Source organism: Rhinatrema bivittatum, chromosome 9 (genome assembly GCF_901001135.1).
Source record: "Rhinatrema bivittatum chromosome 9, aRhiBiv1.1, whole genome shotgun sequence".
In the NCBI taxonomy this organism is placed as follows: domain Eukaryota; kingdom Metazoa; phylum Chordata; class Amphibia; order Gymnophiona; family Rhinatrematidae; genus Rhinatrema; species Rhinatrema bivittatum.
This window is the reverse complement of record NC_042623.1, coordinates 39,792,746-39,819,199: the sequence shown is the minus strand read 5'-3', so window position 1 is coordinate 39,819,199 and position 26,454 is coordinate 39,792,746. Positions and strand designations below refer to the sequence as shown.

The window sequence follows — 26,454 nt, the reverse complement described above, 5'->3', positions numbered from 1 at the left end:
ACAGCTCAGTCAGAACCAGGGCTGGGATTTGGTATCATGAACCTTCGTTTGCAATTACCCAGAGATAGTGCCCTTATTTTATATCCCATTTCCATCTTAATTACATAATTGTAGTGACTATCGTAGGCCGGGGGTCATGCACTAGGGCTCCTTTTGTAACCCTGTAGTCATGGGTTCTCAGTCCGGCTTCCAGGTGTTGCCGGTTGTGCAGTGACAGACTTCATCCCCCCCCCCAGGAAGCAGAAAACCTGAGCCAGAAATTGAATGTGATTCCCTACACATGGCAATGAACAGTACTGCCATTGAGCCAGCAGGCTGGCTCCGAAGTTCAATTTTGTTTAAAAAAAAAAAAATAAATTCTGCAACTTTTGAATATCATCTGATGAAAGGCTAAAGGTCTCAGGAAGCACATTTATTAACAGTACCATCATTATGCCTGTGCAGGCTACAATCCACCTGGTTATGGGCTTTTACATATGTGGCTCCATCAATATGGAATGCCTTGCCATTTAAACTTCAAATAATAGATATTAAAACATATAGGAAACAGGTCAAGACATTCTATTTTAACATTGCATTTAGTAAATGATTTAATTACTGTTTGTTTAATTTTAGTATACTATAAGTATTGTTTATAACTTTTTATGTTTTAAAGAATGTATGTGATAACTGCCCCCAGCGATGCTATATACAAAACCTAATTTAAATATTTGAATTTGGTTGAATTTGGTGAGTATCATAAAGGATAAATGTAATTTTTCAATGATGACAGCACTGGAATATTATAAAAGAAGTAGAAATGTAATACTTAAAATTTAGTTGAAGGTAGCTTCCTTGTGATTTATTTAAACATATCAAACTTTCCTCCACTTTCTAGGTGAACAACTATATACCAGGAATAGGATATCAGATTTTTGGAAACGTGATCTCCTTAATCCTCGGCTTAACCCCGTTTGTCTTCAGACTGTCTGAATCCAAGGACTTTGATCAGCTTGCTACACTCTCTGCTGAAGATCTCTATATTATTGCATTTGGTTCAAGTGCAGACACTATGGTCATTTCCATGGTGGTTATAAGTTTTGTGGTCCGTGTTTCCCTTGTGTGGATTTTCTTTTTTCTACTGTGTGTAGCTGAGAGAACATACAAACAGGTGGGTGTTCTCTCGAGCCTGTGACCTTCATACCTGTTGCTTAGGATTCTCTGTTGGATTAGGGAGCACTTTAGTGCAGAAGACTTGAAAATCAACTGTGTTGACATATTCTTCTAAGTAGGATATGTAATTTGGATTTGGCTTTTGGATTTAATTTCTTGGCTTTTGAAATCAGAGTTTCAGGTAAGTTACATGTTCAGATGCTGTTGGTAGGTCTCTGTCCCAGAGGGATTACAGTATTTTGTACCTGAGGAAATGGAGAGTGAAGTGACCAAGGTCACAAGAAGCATAGGTGGGAGAAGCAGGATCTGATCCCTGGCTTCCTGGTTCTGAACCTACTGCTCAAACCACATTTCAGAAAGAATTATGTGCATCTATATTTCAGAGCCTTTGTTAGCAGCCTAAACTTTCTCTTCCTTGTATGGTATGAGCCCTCTTCACCAGGGCATGCATTCCCAACAGCATTCACAAGCACTCTTTCTGCAAGGAACATGTTTATTTAAAAGTACTTAGAACCCACAGATCCAAAATACTTTCTCCCTGGATGGGTGCAATAAATAACATCCATGTCTGCCTTTAAGGAAAATGTCTATACTGCCTTACAGTTATGTTTGTTGTTAGTCTTATATTACTGGTCATTCTGCCTTCGAGAAGAACTGCCTTATTAATGCATAAAATAGCTTGTCCTTGTTTTAACACTCTGGGGTTAGTAGGTTTCTCCCACCCGAAACCAATTCAGTTTGCTTATCTGCAAAATCAGATTCTAGATATGAAAGCTTAAATGGGAGCATCATTTCATAATTAGCACACTAATGTTACTTCATTTTTCATAGAGACTACTTTTTGCCAAACTCTTTGGCCACTTAACATCAGCTCGGAGAGCTAGAAAATCTGAGGTTCCTCATTTTCGACTGAAGAAAGTACAGAATATCAAAATGTGGCTGTCTCTTCGCTCTTACCTAAAGGTAAAATGAGCAGGAATGTCCATTCATTTCTCAGCAGATTGTTTAGAAGCTGATGCCATATTTGCTCTTCTCCAGTGCTGGCTTGCCTTTCATCTGGTTTACAAATGGGCACATTTTGACATTAACGTGTGGGAGAAGTCTTGGCGTAAACAGGCCCTGGAATATCTCATTCATCTCCATGCCTTTCACACCCCAGATAGAGAGCTCCGATCTTCACAAAAGGCTCTTCTTTCCTTCCCACCCCTGACTTCTTCCAAATTGAACTGTACAAGAATAAGAGCCTTCAGGCACTATGCTCCCAAGATCTGGAATGAGGTTCCTATACCCATCCCCCAGGAATCAAACTAACTTGCTTTCCAGAGAAAAAGCCAAGGCATGGCCATTCAACCAGGCCTCTCCCCAGCCAGCTCACTAGGAATATTAGTTTTTCCCCACGCTTGTTCCTTTTGCCATACAGTGGCATTCATTATTAACTACATTTAACCATGTTATATGTAAGTCTTATTTCTGTAATCTGCTTTGAGACCAAGCCTGGCAAAAAGTAAAATATCAAATGTTTGTAAATAAATAAACAATTACCATAGGGGAGATTATTCAGTGGGTCACCTTTCACAATGACTGTTCTTATTGGTCTTGTCTACCTGTAATGAATTGATACGTTCATAATATAGGAGCAGAGTTCTGCTTTTTTTCCCTGTTTTTATTTGAATGACGCAGGGGGCAATTTTATTTGACATTCCAGTACATTCTGATGCTTGTAACTCTTCATAGTGGAAGGATAACTTCATGCTCCAAATTTGGTGCAGGTTAATAGTGATTATCATTTGAGGCTGTTTTGTGGCTGCTGATAAAATGAGTATGTGCATAAACTTCTGCAGCACAAACCAACACTATTATGATTTGTGCTTTAATGGATTTGCTAAGAAGCCAAAGAAATTCTTCCAAACAGCCTCACTAGAAGTGCTTGTTAGTGATGGTCTGCCAACCTGGCTCTTTTTAATCCTAACTTAAAACCTAAGCTAGGGACAGCATAGAATTGAGACCTGGGTTGGGAGTGCGGGGGGCCCTATATAAACAGATTTAGTTAGCTTTCTAGACTTGGGCTCAAGGTGATTTACAATTCAGGTAGAAGTAGGTAGGTCTCTGCCCCAGAGAACTTACAATCTAACTGTGTACTTGAGGCAATGGAGGGTGAATACCCGAGGTCACAAGCAGCAACGGTGGGATTTGAGCCCTGGCTTCCGTCTTTCTCAGCCCTCCTCTTTAATTACTAGACTACTCCTCTCTTCTATTCCTCCATGTTTCAGAGCAGAGTGGAAGTGCTTTGGTGGGGTCTTTTGAAGTTTGCATAGCAACTGCTTGCTCTGTACCCACTCAAATCAACATGGCGGGTTTACAGGGCTACTATACTTACACTTTTCCCAAGGACAAAATCCTCTACCGAAATTGAACATTTAACAAAAATACTGGATTGACATCTCTTGTGCATGCTGACCTAGAACACTTTAACAGATGCAGTGTTTTAATTACGCTGTTTTTGATTTATTCATTGAACTTTTAAGAAATGCTTTGCTGTTTCCTTCTTCCTGTTTCCATGCTGTATGCGGTTTCTCACATTCCTTTAGTCTTTCACACAGTGGGAGTCCCAAAACTTTATCTGCTTTATGTAGCTCACAAGCAGAACAGTGCGTGCAGTATCTCTTTCGCTAGTTCAGCTCCCTTCATGGGGTGCGCAGAAAACCAGAGCTGATAAGACTTATAGGCCAAAGAAAAAAAATATGCACAGTTGCTTTAAAGTTGAAATCAAGCACCCTTAAACACAGAATGCCTTCAACCAGCAGTTCTCTCAAAGTCCGAAGCCCAAAATAGTAGCCAAAAATACATGGTGCACCTGCAAAGAGGTAAACACACCCAACTTTATTCTAAAATCATTAAAACGTTTCACTTGGAAACTCCCTCTCAGTCCCCAGTCATAAACTTCAATGCTGGTTTCCCATCTGCTTCCTTCAGGGCACCCCCTGCATGCTCACCACAGGAAGGTAAATACTGAATAAGAATCAAGCTGGAGCTCTTTAATTCCATGAGAGATACATGAATGTGTCCAACACAGGCACAGAACTCTCCTTCCAGAGCTGAAACTGGGAGAGGGGTTTGCTTCCTCTGCATGCCTAGTCACAAGCTTTAACCATCATAGTTATAGTGTGAAAACATAAAGCAGTTAATAATTCTCCTGGTCGCTCTCAACTCTTCTTGTAATTTACAATGAAGAGGGCACTTTTCAAAACATGTGCCTGCGGAAATCGTGCCATCTGAGAATTGCTCCCCCCTTCCCTTTTTCAGTACAGTTCAGAGCATGTGCGGTGTTCCCTGACCTCTATGCTTTGAGCTGCATTTAAAGGAGGCCTTCCTGAGGTGTGTGTTTAGGTCTAGGAAGGAAGGCAACGCGCATAGTTGGCATTTTCATCCCTACATGAGCTGTTTTTATTAAAGAAGGTGTGAAATGTCTGCGGATACTTTGTACCCCAGGCACATTTCAAAGTGCATGTACGTTTGCTTTGTAAATGGTACAGAGTCCACGGTACCTTGCCCCAGGATAGAAAGTTTCTAAATTGCCCCGAAGCTGACAAGGACCAAAAGATTATTTGGAATGCAAGTCCCAACTTCATCATGAATATGCCATTGGTGCTTAAGTCCAAAATTGAACTGCAATTACGGTTCTTCTTTAATTTCAGCGGAGAGGCCCCCAGCGGTCTGTTGACGTAATAGTGTCATCTGCCTTCTTACTGACAATCTCCGTGGTGTTTATCTGCTGTGCACAGGTAAGAATCTCTTGACTTAACACAGTTAAAAGCAAGTATCAGATTTGCTCTTTTGATATTCTTGACCTATGGCACCTATTTCAAGACTCAGCAGGTGCTACTTAAGCCACAAGAAGGGGTTTAACAGCATATTCCTTGCTGAAAAATGTTTGTATGGAGGGCTAACGCATCCAATTTTCAAATAAAACTGGGTACAAAGGGACTGGATTAATTTGTGTTGTGCCATTGGAGTACATGAGAAAAAAGTGATAACTCAGAGCATTTTTCTTCCTCTCTTAGCTATTCCTGGCTTTTCATAAATTTTCCCTATTGCTTATTTATGTGCAGAATTCTAAAACTGATGGATGCTGACTCAGCATAGTGAGGCCAACTGCATCCACCAGTGAAATGTTAACAGATGGTCAGTAGCAATGTGACACATCCTAGAGTAAAAAAAAAAAATTCAAGTATAGTAAAAACCCAATTCTTTGGCACTCAGCGGGCATCTAGCAGGTTTTGTGGCTTTTTTTTTTTATTTTACTGCTTCCAAGAAAGTTTAAACAGAATGCTAATCAACATTTGGGAACATGTTATTTTGCTCTGCTCTGTGCTATGTCCACCCCTGTATCACCCTCTCCTCTTCTGGTCCCTGCAGGCTGCTGCCTGAAGCAGAGGGCTCACAGATAATCAGCATATTCAATTAATGGCATGGAGCATTCCCCCTGTAAGCCAGATAATGGGGCTTTTGCTGTACTTAAAAAAATAAAATAAAAAATGACAGCTGTTTGTGCTTCTCAGACCCACCTTCCCTTTATTTTAAGGGGAGAAAAGCAGTGAATGCCTTGAATGATGGTTTTCCTGATAAAGAGCTCCACTCCCTTTCTCTTTGAATTGTTGTTTTGTTTAGTTTATTTAAAGCTTTGTGTGAGTCCTGATGCATGGGTTGTTTATGGCCACCACTGTGGAATTTCCTGTCGGAGGGATGGTCAAGGCGACTAGCATAGCAGGGTTTCAAAGAGGTTTGGACAAGTTCCTGGAGGAAAAGTCCCTAACACATTATTAGTCAGGTAGACTAAAGAAAGCTATTGCTATCCCAGGGAGTGAGTTACAGGAATTAGATTTACATTTTGGAATCTGCTGGATATTTGTGACCCGGATTGGCCAATGTTGGAGAAAGGATGCTGGTCTTAATGAACTTTGGGTTGACCTACCATGGCATTTCTTATGTTCTTTTGATACATGGAGCAGGAAATTCTTGTTTGAGTAAATTCCTGCTGTTTGCAATGGTATATTTCCCCATGCTGTAGCAGGGAAATTATCTGCATGATATATTGTTCTTTTAATTGCGGTTTCTAAACTTTCTTTTAGGCACTCTCATCGTTCAGAAAAGTACCTGTTACTTTCACTTTGTCTTCTTATCCATATATGTGTGTCAGGGTCACACTCTGCGGATAGATTAGATTGAAATTTGATAAAAGAGATTTTACTGAGATGCCAACTCTCTTGCCAAATTTCATCCAAATTCGTCCACAGAAAGTGCTTAAGTTATATGTGCCAGTAGAGCAGGCATGAAGGTGGAGGCTGTAATAGCATTGTTCATAACCTAGCTAGACCCCAGCCAAGCCCTGTCAACAGAGAAGGAATATTGTGGATCAGATAAAAAAGTAAATAAAAAATAAATGAAATGCCAACTAATATTCTCGTTAAAAAATATAGAAACATAGAAACATAGAAATGATGGCAGAAGAAGACCAAACGGCCCATCCAGTCTGCCCAGCAAGCTTCACATTTTTTTCTCATACTTATCTGTTTCTCTTAGCTCTTTGGTTCTATTTCTCTTCCACCCCCACCATGAATGTAGAGAGCAGTGATGGAGCTGCAACCAAGTGAAATATCAATCTTTCTTTAGATATTTTAATTATTTTTTAAAAAAGTGCATTCTGGATGTTGGAATTTTAGTTTCATGGTGCTAAGAACCAAAATACATACAGTGTATAATGTCCGAGTTATGCATGCAAAATATTTTTAACCGTGCCCTCCAAAGTTCGAGATGGGATCCAAATTTACATACATAAATATATCAAATGCCTAGCTAGACCCATCGCTGACATCACCAATCTCTCCCTCGAGCAAGGAGTACTCCCGGATTCCCTAAAATGTGCTGTAGTCAAACCCATCCTTAAAAAACTACAACTCGACCCGACCATCCCATCCAACTATCGACCCATCTCGAACCTACCGTTCTTGGCCAAGATCATCGAGAAGACGGTCAACCACCAACTCTCAGAATTCCTGGACACCCACAACATACTGGCCCCCGCTCAACACGGCTTCAAAAAATTGCACAGCACAGAATCGCTACTACTCACCCTCACAAACACCATACTACGAGGGTTCGACAAAGGCACATCCTTCCTCCTAATCCTACTAGACATCTCCGCTGCATTTGACACCGTCAGTCATAAGATTCTAATTCACAGACTAAAAGAAATAGGCATCACCGGTACCATTCTCTAATGGTTTCAATCATTCCTCTCCAACAGTAGCCTTTAAAGTAGCCCAAGGAAATACAACATCAGAAAGAATACCCCTTTCACAGGGAGTCCCACAAGGCTCATCTCTATCCCCTACCCTCTTCAATGTCTATATGCTGCCACTTTGCAAATACCTAGACAAAACAGGACTCACCTACTTTCTTTACGCCGATGACGTACAGATCCTGCTCCCCATCAGAGATGACATCGGCAATGCCCTAAACCAATGGGAAACATACCGGACAAACATAACCACCATCCTCTCAGAAATGGCACTAACGCTTAACCAGAGCAAGACGGAAATTCTTCACCTCTCCAGAAAAACATCAATACCCATATCCGACACCACAACTCTAACCAAATACAACATACTCCCGATGGTGAGAGACCTCGGAGTCACCCTGGACCAGGAGCTGAACTTCAAACAGCATATCAAAACATTGATAAAAGAAGGATTCTACAAACTCCAAATCCTGAAGAAACTCCAACCTCTACTTCACCCCCCAGACTACCGGACGGTACTGCAATCCCTCCTTTTCGTCAAAATAGACTATTGCAACACCCTCCTTCTCGGCCTCCCTGCATCCACCCTCAAGCCCCTCCAGTTCCTACAAAATGCCGCCGCACGGTCACTAACGAACAGGAAAAAAACAGAACATATCACACCCGCACTCAAACAACTCCACTGGCTGCCCGTCCCGTTCAGATCTCAATACAAAAACACTCATGCTCATACACAAAGCAATCCACAATGACAAAGCCAGCTGGCTACAAGGACCTCTAACCCCCTGCAACCCCACTAGAAATCTCCGCTCAACCAACACAGGCCTACTCCCCATTCCCCCCGCCAAGGAAGTTCATAGAGTCTCCACCAGAGAACGCGCTGCATCCGTAGCGGGCCCTCACCTATGGAACAACCTCCCAACCGCTCTCAGAACTGACCCATCCACACCTACCTTCCGAAAGAACCTCAAGACCTGGCTCTTCCGGAAAGCTTTCGCACTAGACAAATAATTCCACCATAGTCCCCTCTTCCCCCTTGTTTCCCTACCCTGCCACTGTACATAGTTAATTAAACTCCTAATAGATCCTGTAACAAGTTATGCAATCAAACATGTTATGGTAATACTATCTTGTAAAACAGTTATATGTACGTAGCCACTTACTCAGTTAAGCTGTTACAATGTACCATGTCATTATAAGGTTTGCCTTAGACATCTTGTTATATGTAAACCGATGTGATATGTCAAATCGAATGTCGGTATAGAAAAATAAATTAAAAAAAAATGTCAAAACATAGACAAAAAACAAAATCAGCTGCTGGAGAGTGCTCTGAATAATTTGCAGATCTTCAGAGGGAAGATTAGACAATTAGCTCCCACTAACATCGTCATATCAATCCGGGAACATCTTTCACTTAATGACGGAGATATTTAAAATCCAAAAAAGCAGTGTCCAGCTTCAGGTAATGATGTTCATATGTTTTTCTTTGAAAAGGTTTGTTGATTTCAGGATGTGTGTGCACACTTTCCCTTACAAAATCCAGTGCAATATATAAGAACACTTGAACAGTTCAAACTAAAATGTACAATAGGTAAGGCAAATCTTGAGACAGGATTTAAAGAGAATAAGAAACAAAGACTTGGCAGGGTGAAGAAATACTGTTGGTCATCTCAGAAGGAAGGTGTAGCAATAGTAAACGATTGGTCCCCCATCTCCTAGATTACAGGTTGGGAACAAAAGAAGACAAGTTAAAAGTAAGAAAAAAGGGAGTGTGAGCGCAGTAATGAAAAAAAAAATAAGGTCAAAGATGTGGCACTTTTGAAACAGACGCCAAAATACATAGGGAGAGTAACTTTCAAAGCCATTTCCTCGGGTACTTTACCTGGAGAAATGGGCTTTAAAAAGAAATTCTCCTCCCTATTGGGGAGCAAACTTGAACACGTAGAACCTCTATGCGCATAAGTTTACCCACAGTGACAACATGCATTCCCGGGGATAGGTTTGGAAGTTTCAAAAGGATGTGTGTGTTCTCGGAAAAACTGCCTGCACAAATTAGCAGGCATAAATGTATGTGAGTGGGTTTCCTGGGATCATTTCCAAAGTGATAATATGCATGTACTTTCACTGTAAAAATGTGTGCAGTCTATGGGCAAAAACACACTTTGCATTTATGGGGCCAGTCTTAAAGTGCCCCATAAAAATAGTGGCATTCTCCAAAGAAGTGGGATGAATGGTGTCATAAATTTCAGGAATCCAGGCTTGGATTCCCTCCTTAGTTATGCTGGCATCTATCTTAAAGATCTGAGCCTGCATTGTAGAATTAGGATTAGAGGGTTGCTGGAAACTGCTAAAGGCCAGATAATCAGAAATGATGTATAGCTATTGCATGCTAGGTTCTAATTAAATATGTATTTCTTTAGAGGCTAAAGTTTTACCTTACATAGAAATAAATAAGTTGTTTACTGGTTGTCTGTTAAAACATGTAGACAAAATGTAAGCCTATGCATAGGTATTAATTACAAGAATTAAGTATAAATTCTAGGAATCTAATAAATATTGAGATATTTAATTGCTGATTGGTTGAAAGCTTGTTATCAATGTTTCTGGCTCATATTTAAAGTGTTAATTTCATCTGCAACACTCAGAGCTCTCTGAGGTTGGTCAATGACTGTAACCTGTTTTATTACATTGCATGCAAATTGACCAGATCAATAATAGAGGCACTTTAACTGGCCTTGGCTGATTGCTTGGGTATCACAAATTTTTCTTTAAGTTTTTAAGACTTCAGCTGAGGTATATGCAAAGCCAATTTAGAGGCCTCCGGGAAATCCAAACTGTCCCAGTTTTGGAATGACTGTATTACTGGAAATTAGATCTTTAGCCTTTTTTGAAATCTTGGAAATGGGAGTTACAGTAAAATAATCTGAAATGAGCTGAGGGGATCATGGGAAAAGCCAGTTGGAAAAAAATAGATTTTAGGCAAAAGCAGGAGGAGAGAGTCTTGAACTTCTGGAGGAAGTTTGTTCTAGTGATAGAGGGCCAGGAAGATTTTTATTCACTAAACAACTTCTTGTAGTAATGTAGAGTTTTAGTAGCTGTATGGGTCCTGCAGATACCAACATAAAAGATATTGTACTACATGGGATTTTAGGCCGCCTCTTCAGCACCATATATATAAATAAAATCTGGGCAGTACTGCATCCATGAAGGATTTAGGGATAGTAGAGAATACCTGTATGTACAGAGGCAGTATCTATAAGGTCAGAATTAGTAATGTATACACATGGAGGGTGATTTTCAAAAGCCATTTCCATTCAGAAATTGAGGTCTATGAAAATTAGTTAGATGTGTAAACTTTACCTGCAGTAGTGGGAGCAGGACTGGGGAGGAGTTGTATTTATGTACGTATGTTTGTACTTGCAAACATACACATGTAACTTTACCCAGAAGAAGTACCCACTAAATTTGTACACGTGCTTTCTCTTAGGCAGTTCTTCAAAGAGAAAGTTCAAGGTAAAAAGTGCCTGTGCACCCAATTTGAATAGTGCCCTAGAACGCAGAATATGACTTAGGAAGGGACTTCAAGAGAACTGTCTTTTTGGTGATGTTATGAAATGTACTTAATATCCCCAAGTAAACTGAGAGGGGTGTTTAGACAAGGTTCATCAGTATAAAAACGGTAGCAGAAAGGAGCCCACAGTATTGCTGAGTAGTGGACCAGAGATAGAGGTATGTTAGTATTCTATAGTAAATGGATCCATTGGTAGAAGAAAATGCGATAGGAAAATACTGTTAAATGCAGCTCCAATGAAATGTTTGCAAAAGTCAGATGTAAAGAGGTTGGAGACAACAGAAAAAGAACTTTACTGAGCTAAGGGAAATAGAAAATGGGACAGTAAGTAGAGTCTTCTGGAAGAGAATATTTGCTGGACAGTGACAAGTGTATTTCAACATGCTATAATAAATATTTTGTTAAATCACTATTTAAATTTTTAATAGTGGTTAAAATGTGCAGTAAGTATGCTGGGTATTAATTCATATTTCTAGGTTTCAGAGAATTATCTTCCGAGACAGATTCTGGGAACTTTGCTTCAGATATAGAGTTTCACGTATTGTTTTGTGTGTGATTTCTGGGAATGCGTTAAACTGAATAAGACCAATAAATGTGCACATGAGTTTGGAAGCAAGAGTAGCTGCATCATAGGAGTCAGAAGGTCTCATGTCTACACTGTGACTTTGACCCCCAGAGGAGCATTTATACTGTTTCAGAGGTTTAAATATTACATTAACAAATATGTAGAGAGACTATTTCCTTACCTTTTGCAGCACTGTGAGGGGATGAGTGCACCCATCTTGTTGACTCAGAATTTTTTTAAAACGCATCTTTGATGCCTTTGTATTACCGGGCTTGATGGGAGCATGGGCTTTGTGAAGTAACATATTCCAGAACAGATCCTTCTAGGTGGCAGGCCCTTCTTGGAATACACTTCCTGAACCGCTCCGTACCATGCTTACCCTCAATCTTTTCAAATATCTTTAAAAGTATTCCTTTTGAAGCAGGCCTTTGACTTATACTAATACTTTCATAGCTGCAAGCTATCAAAGGTTAACTCGTTGCCACGGTCTCCTGCTCCTTTAGCATTAGGGTGTCAGTTTTCGAGGTAGTTTTTTTTTTTGTTTTTGTTTTAACTTCCCCAATATTATGGGTTTGCAGCTTTCTGTTCAGTTCTATGCGAGATCTGTCATTGTGATTTCTTTGTTTGGTGTTTGATATTATGTGTGTTTATTTTGTACTCTGGCTCTACCTGTGGATTTGTGCAGAATATAAATTTTTAAAGTGAATAAATATAAAAATATCAGGAATAAAGGGAAATTACACAGAAAGGAGGCTTGACCATAGACCTATATAACTTTATGATTATAATTTTTAATCTTGCAATGTTAAAATAGTTTTGTGCTCCCATGATTAACACCAAGAAAGTGATAAAGTAACATTTTAGGTTTTTCTACAAAACGTCTTTGAGTTATACTATTTGAATCACTTGTTAAGCTTTGTTTTGTAAGGGTGTCAACAAGGTATCCCTTACTATATACATCTGAGTTTTGACAGATGCTGGATGTATGATGTCGGCAAGAGTAGATGTATAGTGGTCCCTGACATGCTTACAGGAGCAGATTTAACACACATGAATCCAGTTTAGCTCATGTTCTTTCATCCAGTCTTCCATCCTGGGAAGGTGGCTGAAGCTCAAGATCAGAGCCCTCAGGCCTTCCAGGAGATATTTCTTGAGTTCCAAGAGGATCCTCAGAATAAAAGAACCAAAAGAGGTGGTGAATCTTGAAGGGTGTAGGTCATTTCCATGCTTTTTGCATTTCACTGGAGATTTGCTTTATAAAGTGGGTTTCTGGTTGAAATCAGAATTAGGACTGCCTGCCTGAGAGATCTACTTTCAGATTTGCTGTTTGGAAGGAGTCTGCAGAAGTTATCTGTTCAGGAGAGTGTTTCAGTTCAGTTACTGGATTATGAAGATCTCACGCAAAGGGGAAAATCCAGGGAGGGTCCCATCTCCAAAGACTACCTCAGAACTGGTGGGTAATGGAAGAAGAAAACCTCTGTGTATGAAGATGGAAAAGGTGTTACAATTATAATTTGTGAATGTAGAATACTATACCAGTAAAAGATCACGTCATTCTGCTTTATGAGAGTAAGGCTGGAATATTAACCTAGTTATGATTTTGTTTTAATATCTGTTTTTTGGTGTGTGTTTTTTTCTTTTTTTTGCTTTCAGTTACTTCACGTGCATGAGATCTTCCTAGAATGTCATTACAATTGGGAACTAGTGATCTGGTGCATTTCTTTAACACTGTTTCTGCTAAGATTTGTTACCCTTGGATCCGAAACTAGTAAAAAATACAGCAATACCTCAATATTACTTACTGAGCAGGTGAGACACTCTTATGCTGCCTATTTGGAATTCTATTCTACATCAAAACAATTTGGACTGACTTTGCCCCATCAAGAGATGCATGAACATTTCACCATCCAAACTCAAACTAGGCAGATTTCAGCCTGGTTCATGTTTGACAAGAAATGCGGATATTCTGTAGATCTGCTGGGAAAATCCATCTTATTTTTCCCCTATTGATCTAATAGATGGATGGAATAGACTTAGTTTTTGGGTACTTGCCAGGTACTTATGGCCTGGATTGGCCACTGTTGGAAACAGGATGCTGGGCTTGATGGACCCTTGGTCTGACCCAGTATGGCATATTCTTATGTTCTCAAGTAAAATACAGTGGCATTCCAAGAAAGTGGTGCCATCAGCCACCATCCCCATTCTCACTTACTTCTTTCTCTCTTCTTCTTCTGCTGCTCCTATTCTCGCCCCTTTCCTTTCTCTCACTGCCCTTGCTCTCTTTTCTCCCCATTCTTCCCATCCATTGCATTATTCCTGTCGCTTCCTCTACTGCTCTAGCCTCTTCTGCACTGTCCTCCACCTCCATCAACATCTGGAAAGCGAAGGGTGGAAAAGGCCATCAGCACTTGAAGGAGAGATGGAAATAGAATGCTCAGAAAAAGTATGGGCATGAGCGAGGGCAGTGAGAGAAGAATCAAGAGTGTGTAAGCTCTCAGGGACTATAGACATCCAGTATAGGCGAGAGGTGGTGAGATTGTTGGCACCCAGGGAAGGACGACTGATGTGGAGAGTGAACTTTTTCTTTAAAAGTGATTTGTCGAACATGAAGATTTTTCATGGGTTTTAAAGTGACAAACCTCTTTCCAAGAAGATTGCATATAATCCTCTGCAAAGCCAGAAATTGACCAAGTTCAAAACTACCATATTTGAAATCGCCATTTTAAGTATTCTGGTAAATCTGGTCCTGTTTTGGATTGCTTAGCCACAATCAGATGGTAAAACAAATAGGAGGAGCAACATTCTATCCAGCCTCTGTTCTAGTAACATTGCCCCCTCTTCCCTCCCAAAAGCACTTCCCAAGATCAAAAACTGAAATGGCCTAATACATCCCCAACAAGTTAGTTGTACACCAAGTCTGGATGAGCTAGATCCAGCTGTTGAAAAGTTATAAGGAGACATACGCACACAAACTGCAATATACACATGCATCAGTACAATCTGATAAGCCTTTCCTTGTTTCAAACTGAGGATAAAAAGCAAAATTCATCTGAAAGAACCAAACGGGCAGATTTTCAAAGGCCTGAGCACGTAAATCCCAGGGTTTACGCATGCAGCCAGGCCTGCACAGCGCGCACATTTTTTTAAAGAGGACCTGTATGCGCACAAGTGCCGGGCCTCTTCGAAGGGGGCGGTGGCAGGGTCTGGGCGGGGGGGCAGGCCGAGACAGCAGCATTGTACACTGTCCGGGGGAAGCGAGCACCGGCAGCCAGCTGGCGCTCATAAATTGCTTCTGCTCCCAAGGAGCAGTAAATAAATAAATAAATAAAATCTAGGGTAGCCAGTTAGGAGTTGGGGTGGAGAGGGGACAGGGAAGAAAGATTAGGTAGGGGGTAAGGAAGTTCCCTCCCAGTCCGCTCCTTAATTGGAGCAGACTGGGAGGGAACTCAGGGAGGCCCGATTGTGTCGCCGCACGTACTCTTACAAAATTCGGCCCTCCTGTGCGTGCGGCCCACAGATTTTATAACATGCATGCACCAGCGCATGCATGTTATAAAATCGGGGCGTCCATGTGTGCACGCCAGGAAGCGCACGCACATGGACGCACACACATTTTAAAATCTACCCCAAAGGGAGGAAATCACTCATGACCACGCGACTTGTGTTTGCTCAGCTCACTAGTGGTTGTCTTATGACTCCTGTGTCACCTTATACTGTAAGGGAGCAATTTTCAACCTGTCCACCTCAGTATCTTGTACCTAACTTTCAAAGGAAAAAAGTGTGTGAGCATATGTATACTTTTCCTTTTGAAAACTACAACAGGAAAAGTACCTGCAAACTTTTGTGCCTGACTTTTTCTGCAGGTAAAAATTTCAGTGGAAAATAACGGGCATGAATTTGAAAATACAATCTTTACATGTTGTTTTCTGATTTGGCCCTCCCGTCCAGAACACCTTCCCTTAATCCAGCTCAAGAGTTAAACCCTGAACATGTTTTTAGCCCAACTGAGGGAGGGCTATTTTCAGAGAGACCATGTAATGGCTTTAAAAATTGCCCTGAAAAAACAAATCACATTACATACAGTTTGTCAAAAGCTCTGTAGAAAACGGGCATCCCCTTTCAGTACACGATTTTCTGTGGCACTAGATATTTTTAGTGCTTTTCAGCATGGCAGAAAAGCATTCAATCCATCCTTCTGCCCAGAAATGCAAAAGTTTCTGTTAAACTGTGTGTGGACCATGATTCTGGAAATTCACCAGAACCTGATCGGTGAAAAGGTGATGTGTTACAGATCTGTTCACTTACTTGGTTTGGCCTACCTTCTTATTAGTGAGTTGCTGCATTTTAAAATACTGTTGATTTGACCTTTTTGTGTAGATAAACCTGTACTTGAAAATGGAGAAGAAACCTAACAAAAAGGAGGAACTGACATTGGTCAACAATGTTTTAAAACTTGCTACTAAATTATTGAAGGTAAGTGTGAATATAATGAATACCATAATTCTTGATTTATTGCTGGTTCTTAAAAAAATAAATAAATGAATTACACAGCCCTCTTGTGAAACCCTTGTGAGAGTGGTGCTGTTTACTCTAAGACTAATTATGCACTTGTTTTTATTCCCGTGGGTAAGCTTTCGTAACAGATCACGCCTATGATGATCGGGATTTGAAGTTCTTCTAACTGAATATATTTTACACATCTGTTTTGTGGGCTACACAATGACTAAGATATTAAAGGGAGTTGCCATGTTCTGTGATATAACTATGGAAAATATAACAACTCCAGAGTTTGACGTAAATTTAGACCAACTGAATTAAACATGGTGGGCAGAACGGTTTCTGCACCTGGGTAGATATTCAGAATTAATATGAAGTGGCTAGCATCCTCCTCTCACGCTTCCTCACCCCTGATCCAGTATTTAATTATCTTGTTAGATTTATCTCTCAACCTTTCCTAAGTGTGCACCAGACAAATTGCATCAGTAAACCATTACATTCTCACAGGACAAGCAGGATGGTAGTACTCACATATGGGTGACATCACAGGATGGAGCCCAATTACGGAACACTTCTGTCAAAGTTTCCAGAACTTTGACTGGCCCCTACTAGGCATGCCCAGCATGGTACTAACCCTGCAGCCACAGGGGTCCCTCCTTCAACTTTTTCAAGCCACGGTACTCCGGTACGGTTTTTACCCGTTTTCCGTCGATTACCGTCGAGTTTGGCCCTCGCGGGCTACTGGCCGTCAACCATACCACGGCTCATTTTTTTTTCATGGCCATGGCGTCGGGGTTCAGCCAGTGCCCGTGAATCGGAACCAGAATCGGATCCGATTTCAGTTCCGATTCACATCTCTAGACTGCTCGGACTGTAATCGCACCATGTCCATCATAGACCCCCACAAAGTCTGTGTAATGTGTTTCTGATGTGAGCACGATGTCCTAACCTGCACCAAATGTGCCCTAATGACACCAAAAGGTCGCAAGGCCAGAATGGAGAAGATGGAACTTCTCTTCCGTGCTCAAACCCAGACGCCGTCGATTGCATCGACGTAGTCAGAACCAGCACCGTCAACTTTGCGCCAGTATCTACCTCTGGCCGGTGACCGTCCGGCATCGACGACCTCTTGGCCTTTAACACCCTCTACTCCCCCTCAGGACCGTGGGGATCATAGAGATAAACATCGCCACTGGCATCAAAAGTCTCGGGCCATCGAGGGAGCAAAATCATTGACCAAGCATCGTCCGCGCCGCCGTCGAAGAAACCCCATCCAGAAAAGGCACCGACCTTTTCGGCGACAGGGTCACCAAGGCAACCCTCACCCGACAGGGTATTTGGAGCCGTGACTCCGCCTTTAACAGGGTCCCTCCAGCTATGCCTCTGCCTCCTTCTTCTGTTCCGGAGCCGGGCTGCTTGCTCCAGGTCTCCGAGAAGAACTGGACCGGATGGTTCAGGAAGCCATCGACAAGACGATGCATCGACTCAAAGTTCCTCCGGCACCTACACCGGTACCGATTTCGGAACAGACCACCAACCTGATTCCAGCAGCGTTGGCACCACTGCTCTCAGGGATGGAAGCGCTCATGGCCGCTTTTCCACCGATGGACTCTGGGTCATTGATGGCTCCGGTGCCCTCCCCGCTTACTTTGTCATCGGGAGGAGAAACACCATTCCGCATCCCTCCATCGGGAGTTCTACCGATGCCTCAGCCATGGATGCCGATACGTCCGTCGGTGCTACTGATCCATCTATCGGTGCCGATACGTCCGTTGGCGCCATTGAGCCATCCATCGATGCCCTCTGCCTGCACCGTTGTCTTTGCTGCCTTCATCAGTGCCTCCAGTTATTCCTTTGGAGCCTAGACCAGGATCTTCAGGGATCCCACCGTCCCGTCCTCCTCTAGTCCCTAGAGGAGCAGGTGCTGATCCCTATGATACCTGGACAGATGATTCTTCACCAGACACCGATGATTTGCCTTCACCACCTTCACCTACTGAAAGCAGAAAGCGTTCTCCTCCAGAGGACCTTTCCTTTATAAATTTTGTGAAGGAAATGTCTGAATTGGTTCCCTTCCAATTACAGACGGAACAGGACGATAGGCATCAAATGATGGAGTTGCTACAATTCCTGGATGCTCCCAAGGAAATAACCTCCATCCCTATCCACCAGGTTCTTCTGGATCTCCTCAAAAAGAACTGGGAACATCCTGGCTTTGTTGCTCCAGTCAACAGGAAAGCTGACACCACCTATCTCCTACAGTCAGCTCCAGGCTTTCACAAACCTCAATTGGATCACCAATCTGTGGTTGTAGAATCTGCCCAGAAAAGAGCAAGGAGATCAAAACCTCACACTTCCTTTCCCCCAGGCAAGGAACAGAAATTTCTAGATACCATTGGTCGCCGTGTCTTCCAGGGATCAATGCTCATCTCCAGAATTGCCTCTTATCAGCTCTATATGACCCAATATAATAGGGTCTTATTTAGGCAAATACAAGATTTGACAGACACCCTGCCTCAGCAATTTCAAGATCAACTCCAAACCCTAGTAAACAAAGGTTTTGAGGCAGGCAAGCATGAGATCAGATCATCTTACGATATCTTTGACACTGCTACCAGGGTATCTGCAGCTGCTATCTCGGCAAGACGATGGGCCTGGCTCAAGTCTTCCGACCTTCGCCCTGAAGTGCAAGACAGATTATCCGACCTGCCTTGTGTAGGAGATAATCTGTTTGGCAAGCAAATTCAACGAACAGTGGCGGAACTCAAGGACCATCATGAGACCCTAAGACAGCTCTCTCTGATGCCTTCTGAGTACTCTTCAAAACAGCCCTTCCGAAAGGACTCTAAGAAGTCATTCTTCCGCCCGAAGAAATCCTACCCGCCACCAGCTAGAACCCGTTCTATGAGACCGTTTCAAAAAACCCAGTCTCGTCAGATACAAAAACAAAAACCGCAAGCAGCTCCTCAACTAGGTCCTGCTTCCGGTTTTTGACTCCTGCATAGAGAGCAGCAGCCAGCCATTGCCCCACACACCAGTGGGAGGTCGATTGTGCCATTTCAACAACAGGTGGCACTCCATCACCTCAGACCAGTGGATCCTGGTGATAATTGCTCAGGGTTATCATCTGAACTTTCCCTCCATTCCACCAGACTCCCCACCTCTACCGACGTGTAGAACATCCTATCACTCCATCCTTCTGGAACAGGAGGTCTCCCCTCCTCCTCCAGCCCAAGGCAATAGAACCAGTACCCTACTCTCAACACGACCTAGGGTTCTATTCCCAGTACTTTCTAATCCCCAAAAAATCGGGGGGGTGTTCATCCAATTCTGGACCTACGTACCCTCAACAAGTACCTCCAGCGAGAGAAGTTCAAAATGGTAACCTTGGGCTCTCTTCTTCCTCTTCTACAAAGAGGAGACTGGCTCTGCTCTCTAGACCTCCAGGACGCATACACTCATATCGCGATAATTCCATCCCATCGTAAATACCTGAGGTTTCTAGTAGGCCCCAAGCACTATCAGTACCAAGTGCTTCCATTCGGCCTCGCGTCTGCACCACGAGTCTTCACAAAATGCCTCATCATAGTTGCAGCCTTCCTCAGGACTCAAGGTGTCCACGTCTTCCCCTATCTAGACGATTAGTTAATCAGGACTCCCACTCAGCAAGCTGCTGTGTCGTCCCTACATCTTACCCTACACACTCTAATTTCGCTCGGATTTCTATTCAACTACGACAAATCCTACTTAGTCCCATCTCAAACCTTATCGTTTATTGGGGCAGACTTGGACATCTTGCAGGCAAAGGCTTTTCTGCTTCGACAGCAAGCTCTCCCTCTCGTGTCTCTTGCACACCAGCTGCAGTCTCAGCACTCCACGACTGCACACCACTTCCTCATCCTCCTGGGACACATGGTGTCCTCAGTTCAGGTCACCCCAATGGCCCGATTGGCCATGAGAGTCATGCAGTGGACTCTAAGGTCGCAATGGACTCAATCCATTCAGCCCCTGTCGTCCATTGTCCACGTAGCCAACTCACTCTGTCAGTCTCTCGCCTGGTGGAGAAATCAGGTCAATCTCCTCCAAGGCTTGCCCTTCCAGGCTCCAGACCCTCAAATAACACTCACCACCGATGCTTCCAACCTCGGCTGCAGACACAAGGATCTTGGTCTCCAGAGGAAGCCAAATACCAAATAAATTTCCTGGAGCTTCGAGCAATCAGATATGCTCTCAGGGTATTTCAGGATCGCCTCTCCAATCAAGTCATCCTGATCCAGACGGACAGCCAGGTGACCATGTGGTACATCAACAAACAGGGAGGGACGGGCTCCTACCTTCTGTGTCAGGAAGCTGCACAGATATGGGCAGAGGCCCTCTCCCACTCGATGTACCTCAGGGCCACCTACTTGCCGGGAGTGGACAATGTGTTGGCAGACAAGCTGAGTCACACCTTTCAACCGCACGAGTGGTGTCTCAACCCCTCAGTAGCGAACTCGATCTTCCAACAATGGGGTTATCCTCAAATAGACCTCTTTGCGTCACCTCAAAACCGCAAAGTAGAGAACTTCTGCTCTCTCACTCGCAGCCAACACTATCCACCAAGAGACGCGTTCTCCCTCTCATGGACAACCGGTCTCCTTTATGCATTCCCTCCACTTCTCTCGAAGACTCTCGTGAAGTTACGTCAGGGCAAGGGAACAATGATCCTGATAGCACCTCACTGGCCACGCCAAGTGTGGTTCCCAATACTTCAGGATCTCTCCATTTGCAGGCACATTCCCTTGGGAAAGGACCTGCTTCTAATCACTCAAAACGGCAGGTGCCTACGCCACCCCAATCTTCAAGCTTTGTCCCTGACAGCATGGATGTTGAAAGGTTAATCCTTCAGCCACTTAACCTTTCTGAACCAGTTTCCAGTGTCCTCATTGCTTCACAGAAGCCTTCCACGAGAAAATCATATTCTTACAAATGGACCAGGTTTACGTCGTGGTGCTTTTCTCAGTCCCTTGACCCCCTTTACCTGTCCAATCACGAAGTTTCTGGACTATCTCTGGCACTTGTCAGAGTCAGGTCTAAAAACTTCCTCCATCAGGATGCATGTCAGTGCGGTAGCCGCCTTCCATAAAGGTGTCGGGGATGTTCCCATTTCAGTACAACCCCTTGTAACATGTTTTTTGAAGGGCTTGCTTCACCTCAAGCCTCCTCTCCGTCCTCCGGCCCCTTCTTGGGACCTCAACCTGGTTTTGGGTCAGCTCATGAAACCACCATTCGAGCCTCTTCAATCCTGTGAACTTCGATATCTCACATGGAAAGTGATTTTCTTTTTGGCATTCACTTCGCTCGCAGAGTTAGTGAATTACAGGCTCTAGTTACTTATCCTCCTTACACTAAACTTCTGAAGGACCGGGCAGTACTCCGCACTCACCCTAAATTCTTACCTAAGGTAGTTTCGGAGTTTCATCTCAATCAGTCCATTATACTACCTACCTTTTTTCCCAGACCCCATTCCAATCCAGGAGAGCAGGCTCTGCATACCCTTGACTGCAAACGGGCTCTAGCATTCTACCTAGACCGTACAGCTGCCCACAGGAAAAGCACTCAATTGTTTGTCTCTTTCCATCCTATCAAATTGGGGCAGCCTGTGGGTAAACAGACTCTCTCCTCCTGGTTGGCGGACTGCATATCCTTTTGCTATCAGCAAGTGGGCATTCCACTTCAAGACCGTATTAAAGCACACTTTGTGAAGGCCATGGCGACTTCAGTAGCACACCTACGCTCTGTGCTGCTTCCTGACATTTGCCAAAAGTCCCTGGTGGTCCAGAAGGGGTCCGGGAGCAATCTCCTGCACTTGGGCCGTCGGCTGCCAGTAATCAAAATGGCGCCGATGGCCCTTTGCCCTTACTATGTCACAGGGGCTACCAGTGCCATTGGTCGGCCCCTGTCACATAGTAGGAGCAATGGACGGCCCAAGGCACTATAATAAACAACGCAAAGTAGCACATGTATCTTGGGATCCTGTTTACTGAGTGCCATGAATTCAAATGCTTGCAGGCAAGTTCTGAGCCTGTGTACTGGGGACGTGGGTGCTCCTTCCTGCCCTTCCCTAATTCTCACACTGATGAGAGGGTGGGAGGGGAGATTGAAGCAATGGAGGTGCCAGGATTTCTTAAACCTCATATGGGCTGGATTGGGAAGTGGGGAGGCAGCTATTTTCTTTTTGGCTTTGTAGATCTCCCACATCACAGTTGGAGCAGTAGCCTGATGATACCTCTTTGCAGTGTAACTCCCAGGGCAGCTGCCCATTTTTGCCCCCACTCCCTGGTCCTGGATCTGGTGGTGGGGGAGAGGGATATGAAGCTTTTTTTTTTTTCTGCTTTCTGACTAACTGTGTTATTTTAACAGGAATTGGACAACCCTTTTAGGTTATATGGTCTTACAATGAATCCATTGCTTTACAACATTACCCAAGTGGTTATCCTGTCTGCTGTTTCTGGTGTTATCAGTGACTTGCTGGGATTTAATTTAAAGGTGAGAGCTTGCTGCTTCTGCTGATGCTTCTCAGTGTTATTGTTTGATTAGCTAGAATATATTAAATGTCAGACTCACCTTTTGTCCATGTGTTTGTGCTTTACATTTCCAGATGCATGCAACCTAGATGATTGTGCAAAAAAAAATATTTTGCCAGCTTCTCATAAGTATGTCCTCTCCCCTTGTCATGATAACCTTCTGTATTACTCTAAAGAATATTTAAAATACCGTATTTTTCGCTCTATAAGACACATTATTTTTCCCCCAAAAGTGGGGGCAAAATGTCTGTGCGTCTTATAGAGCAAATGTAGCGTCTCCCTCTCTCGCGCCATCCTCCTCCTCCTCCCAACTCAGTCCAATCAGAATGGTGGCACAGGTCAAATGTCAGCTGTTTCAACTGAAGGGGCCTCCGTAGCCCACACGGTTCAAACAACTGTTTGACCTACACCGTGCCGACTTTCGCAGTAAGATGGCAGTAAGACAATACATCTTGTAAGTAGAGAGCCAGCAGGAAAAAAAAGTCCTGTCGGGCAAATGTACGAGTATCTTCCTTCCCACCCGCAGCAGAGGAGCCCTAGAGTTTGGGAGAGTCTGTTGAGTGGTGTGAGGGGAGAGCAGCCTGTGTGTATGTATATGTGAAGTAGAGAGAGTCAGTGAGTGTGAGAGAGCTATGTGTATGAGGGGGAGAGAGTCTGAGTGCCTGTGGGTATGTGTATATGTGAGGGAGAGCCAGTGAGTGTGTGTATGGAGGGGGGGAGGGAGAGCTTGTATATGTGAGACCCTGTGGGGGAGTGTGTTAGTGAGTGTGAAAGAGCCTGTGTGTGTATGTGAGGGAGAGAAAACCAGTGAGTGTGAGTACCTGTTTGGATGTTCTCTGCCTTACTATAAAAAAACAAAACCGAAAAAATATCCCACGGACGGCCACCAGGGGGAGCTCCTTACAGAGGCCATCATGGGGACAGAATTTTTTTTTTCTTATTTTCCTCCTCTAAACCCTAGGTGTGTCCTATGGTCAGGTGCATCTTATAGTGTGTAAAATACGGTAACTTCTAAGATTAAGACTTTGTCAACAGAGAGCATGCTCCCATCTTCTCCACTGAGCGTAATGCATCCTCACTTCTACTGATGCTCAGTACTTCATTTTTGGAGGTAACCAAAGCTTTGCTAGTAGTGTTCATGTTCGGAAAATCCCTAGGCATTACCAAAAATGGGAAAACAGAGGTACACAAAATGATAAATAGATAATAAAATATAGGAATAAATATTTAAACATGTGATAAAATATTACAAATTTAATATCAATAAACGCTGTATGTTCATTGAAATTTTCACATCTTGCAACAGGCATCACAGCAAGATATTACTTAAACATTGGCACATCATTCAGGTCTAGATTGTTTCACAAATAAGGACTTTTCTCATCTCCTACATAAGAAGGCAGAATCTTAGAGACATGCTTAGAAACATGATAGTGGAACACTTTATAGTATATGACCATCAGTTTTAAGACTTGAGATTTTTGTGTGCTGAAGGTTATGAGGCTTAAGTGGAGAGGAGTAGACCAGGAAACGCTTTTCTTTTAATAAAGTAAATATTTCATTTTTTTAAATTTTAATAAGATGGATAGCGCTAACTTAGGAAGGGGTGGGGGGGTTATCAATTCAAAATCACAGCTGGTCTGCAACAGATCCAATAGCTCAACAGCTGTATAAATACAGCAAGCACCGGCAGCCAGCAGGTCAAGTCCAATCATGATAAGAAAAACACAGCTTACCTAAACTATATATTTATATTACAAAAATATAAAGATGTTTTCTAAAAATTACACCATAAAATAATAAAATAAAAAAATAAGTAAAAAATAAATACCTTAAGAAAAACAATTGTAAGTAGAAACTGTAAAAATAATAAACAGAATATTTAAAATCTAATTCTGAATAACAATAAACCTATGAAACTTAAAAATGAATTTCAATAGTAAAAACTAAAAATAAAATTGCAGGTAGCAGATATAAAAATGATGATAAAAATAAAAGGATCTCAAAAGTCAGAAAGGTCCAAGATTAAGCCCGAGGGGAGCAACAGTTCTCATTTAAAAATGTGCAGCCAAGCCGCACATTATACTTTCAGAAATTAGCGCCTACCCAAAGGCGCTAATATCATGGCGATATTAAGTCGGAGGCCCTAAAAGTTAAAGAGTTAAAAAAAAAAAAAAATTTAAATCGGCTCGCGGGTTGAAAACTGGACGCTCAATTTTTCCGGCATCCGGTTTCTGAACCCGTGGCTGTCAGCGGGTTTGAGAACCGACGCCAGCAAAATTGAGCGTCAGCTGTCAAACTCGCTGACAGCCGCCGCTTCTGTCAAAAAAGAGGCGCTAGGGACGTGCTAGGGTCCCTAGCGCCTATTTTTACCGTGGGCCCTCATTTGCACAGGCCACCCTCCTGAATCGCGCGCCCAGGAGAGCGGGTGTTTGCCAGCTCTCCCGCGCGTTTTTCTGAATCGGCCTGATAGTTTATATTTATTTGATTTAAAGGTATAGTTTACTACAATGAGCAGACTAATTCTTTAAGGAGAACCACTTAAACTTACTACTTTTAAATTAAATTCAAAACAGCAACAAACTGTATTTTTGGTCTAGCAGTTTCCTTCTGCTTCTTTTAGGCTTCTGACCTCTCCTACACTGTGGAACCATGAGCCGCCTTTATTCATGACAGCCTAGGGCTTTTCCCTGGTTTATAACCCTGCACCTTGCCCAGGCACTGTTGCAGTGATGGAATCTAGCTCCCTCATGAGTGCCCCCTAAGTAAATGGGTGTCAGTATCCCCTGACCAGCCCAGGGCTCAAACTCAGGTCCATGGTAGCACTACCACTGAGGCACTGGGACTGGCCTGCTAAGCATACTTTTGAAGAATCTTCGCAACAAAGATTTTCTCTCTTTCCTTTGAATCCCTGCTTTTGCCCAGGTGCTTGAATTGGATCTGTAATACCATATACGGACAGATAGTGGTACAGATAATGGTGGCGAATATTAGCTGTAGCCAACAAGAGGTTTCCAGATGAACTGTACATTGTATAATGCTCAGAAGTGATAGTGTGATTTCATGCTGGAGAAAAGGGTCATCTTAATTTGCAGTTCCTTGCCGTTTTGGTAAACAATGCCAGTTGATACATTCTGCGGCCCAATCTTTGGATTACAATTGTGCTGTTTTGAATTTGGGCACACCAGTTTGTGAGTCTTCCAAGTGCCAACCTGACAGATGGGTGTGAATATAAGCATGCCAGAGAGCTCAGATCTGAATATTATGGCCTGGATTCCTGTTCACAAAAATGAAATGGCAGTGTAGGCAGAATGTCAGAGTCTAGAGAGGGGGAAATATTCTATTACTGCTGCATCCCAGATTTAGATTAAATTTGCAAAGGAGCTTTTGCTGACACACATGCCAGGTTTTGGCTTGGGACTTGCTGTGAAAGAAATGCGTGTACCACTAAAAGAACAAAATTAACAGATTGTAGTATGGAATGGTGAAAGATACTGGGCATCAGCAGGTCATGTTTTTGCAGCTATTTCATTGTGGCTTCTATTCTTTGATTGCCAAGTTATACTGCCAAATACTCCCAGTGACTATCAAATGTGCACATAATCATTCATTGTCTAGCTTATTTTGATATTTTATTTTTGCTAGTTTTTGTATTTTAAAAGCAACATCTCAAACAGTTTCTATTGCTGTCCTTTGGCTCCTTGCAAACTGAGACCCCCCCCCCCAAAAAAAAAATTAAAGGGATAAAGATGCCTATTTTACCATAATCTCCTTCTACCTATCTTTCTCTCATTTTAAAACTCTC

General features: G+C 42.7%; 1 protein-coding gene across 2 annotated transcripts in view; it reads left to right on the top strand.

The window, feature by feature from the left end:
- PHTF2 (putative homeodomain transcription factor 2) overlaps positions 1 to 26,454 on the top strand; it is a 393,241-nt gene that overhangs the window by 353,760 nt on the left and 13,027 nt on the right. For both annotated transcript variants that reach the window (XM_029615118.1, XM_029615117.1), the window contains 6 exons: positions 878 to 1,150; positions 1,984 to 2,115; positions 4,848 to 4,934; positions 13,240 to 13,395; positions 15,964 to 16,059; positions 22,486 to 22,611. In XM_029615118.1, coding sequence (XP_029470978.1) covers positions 878 to 1,150; positions 1,984 to 2,115; positions 4,848 to 4,934; positions 13,240 to 13,395; positions 15,964 to 16,059; positions 22,486 to 22,611 — 870 coding nt within the window. The remainder of the gene's footprint in view (positions 1 to 877; positions 1,151 to 1,983; positions 2,116 to 4,847; positions 4,935 to 13,239; positions 13,396 to 15,963; positions 16,060 to 22,485; positions 22,612 to 26,454) is intronic.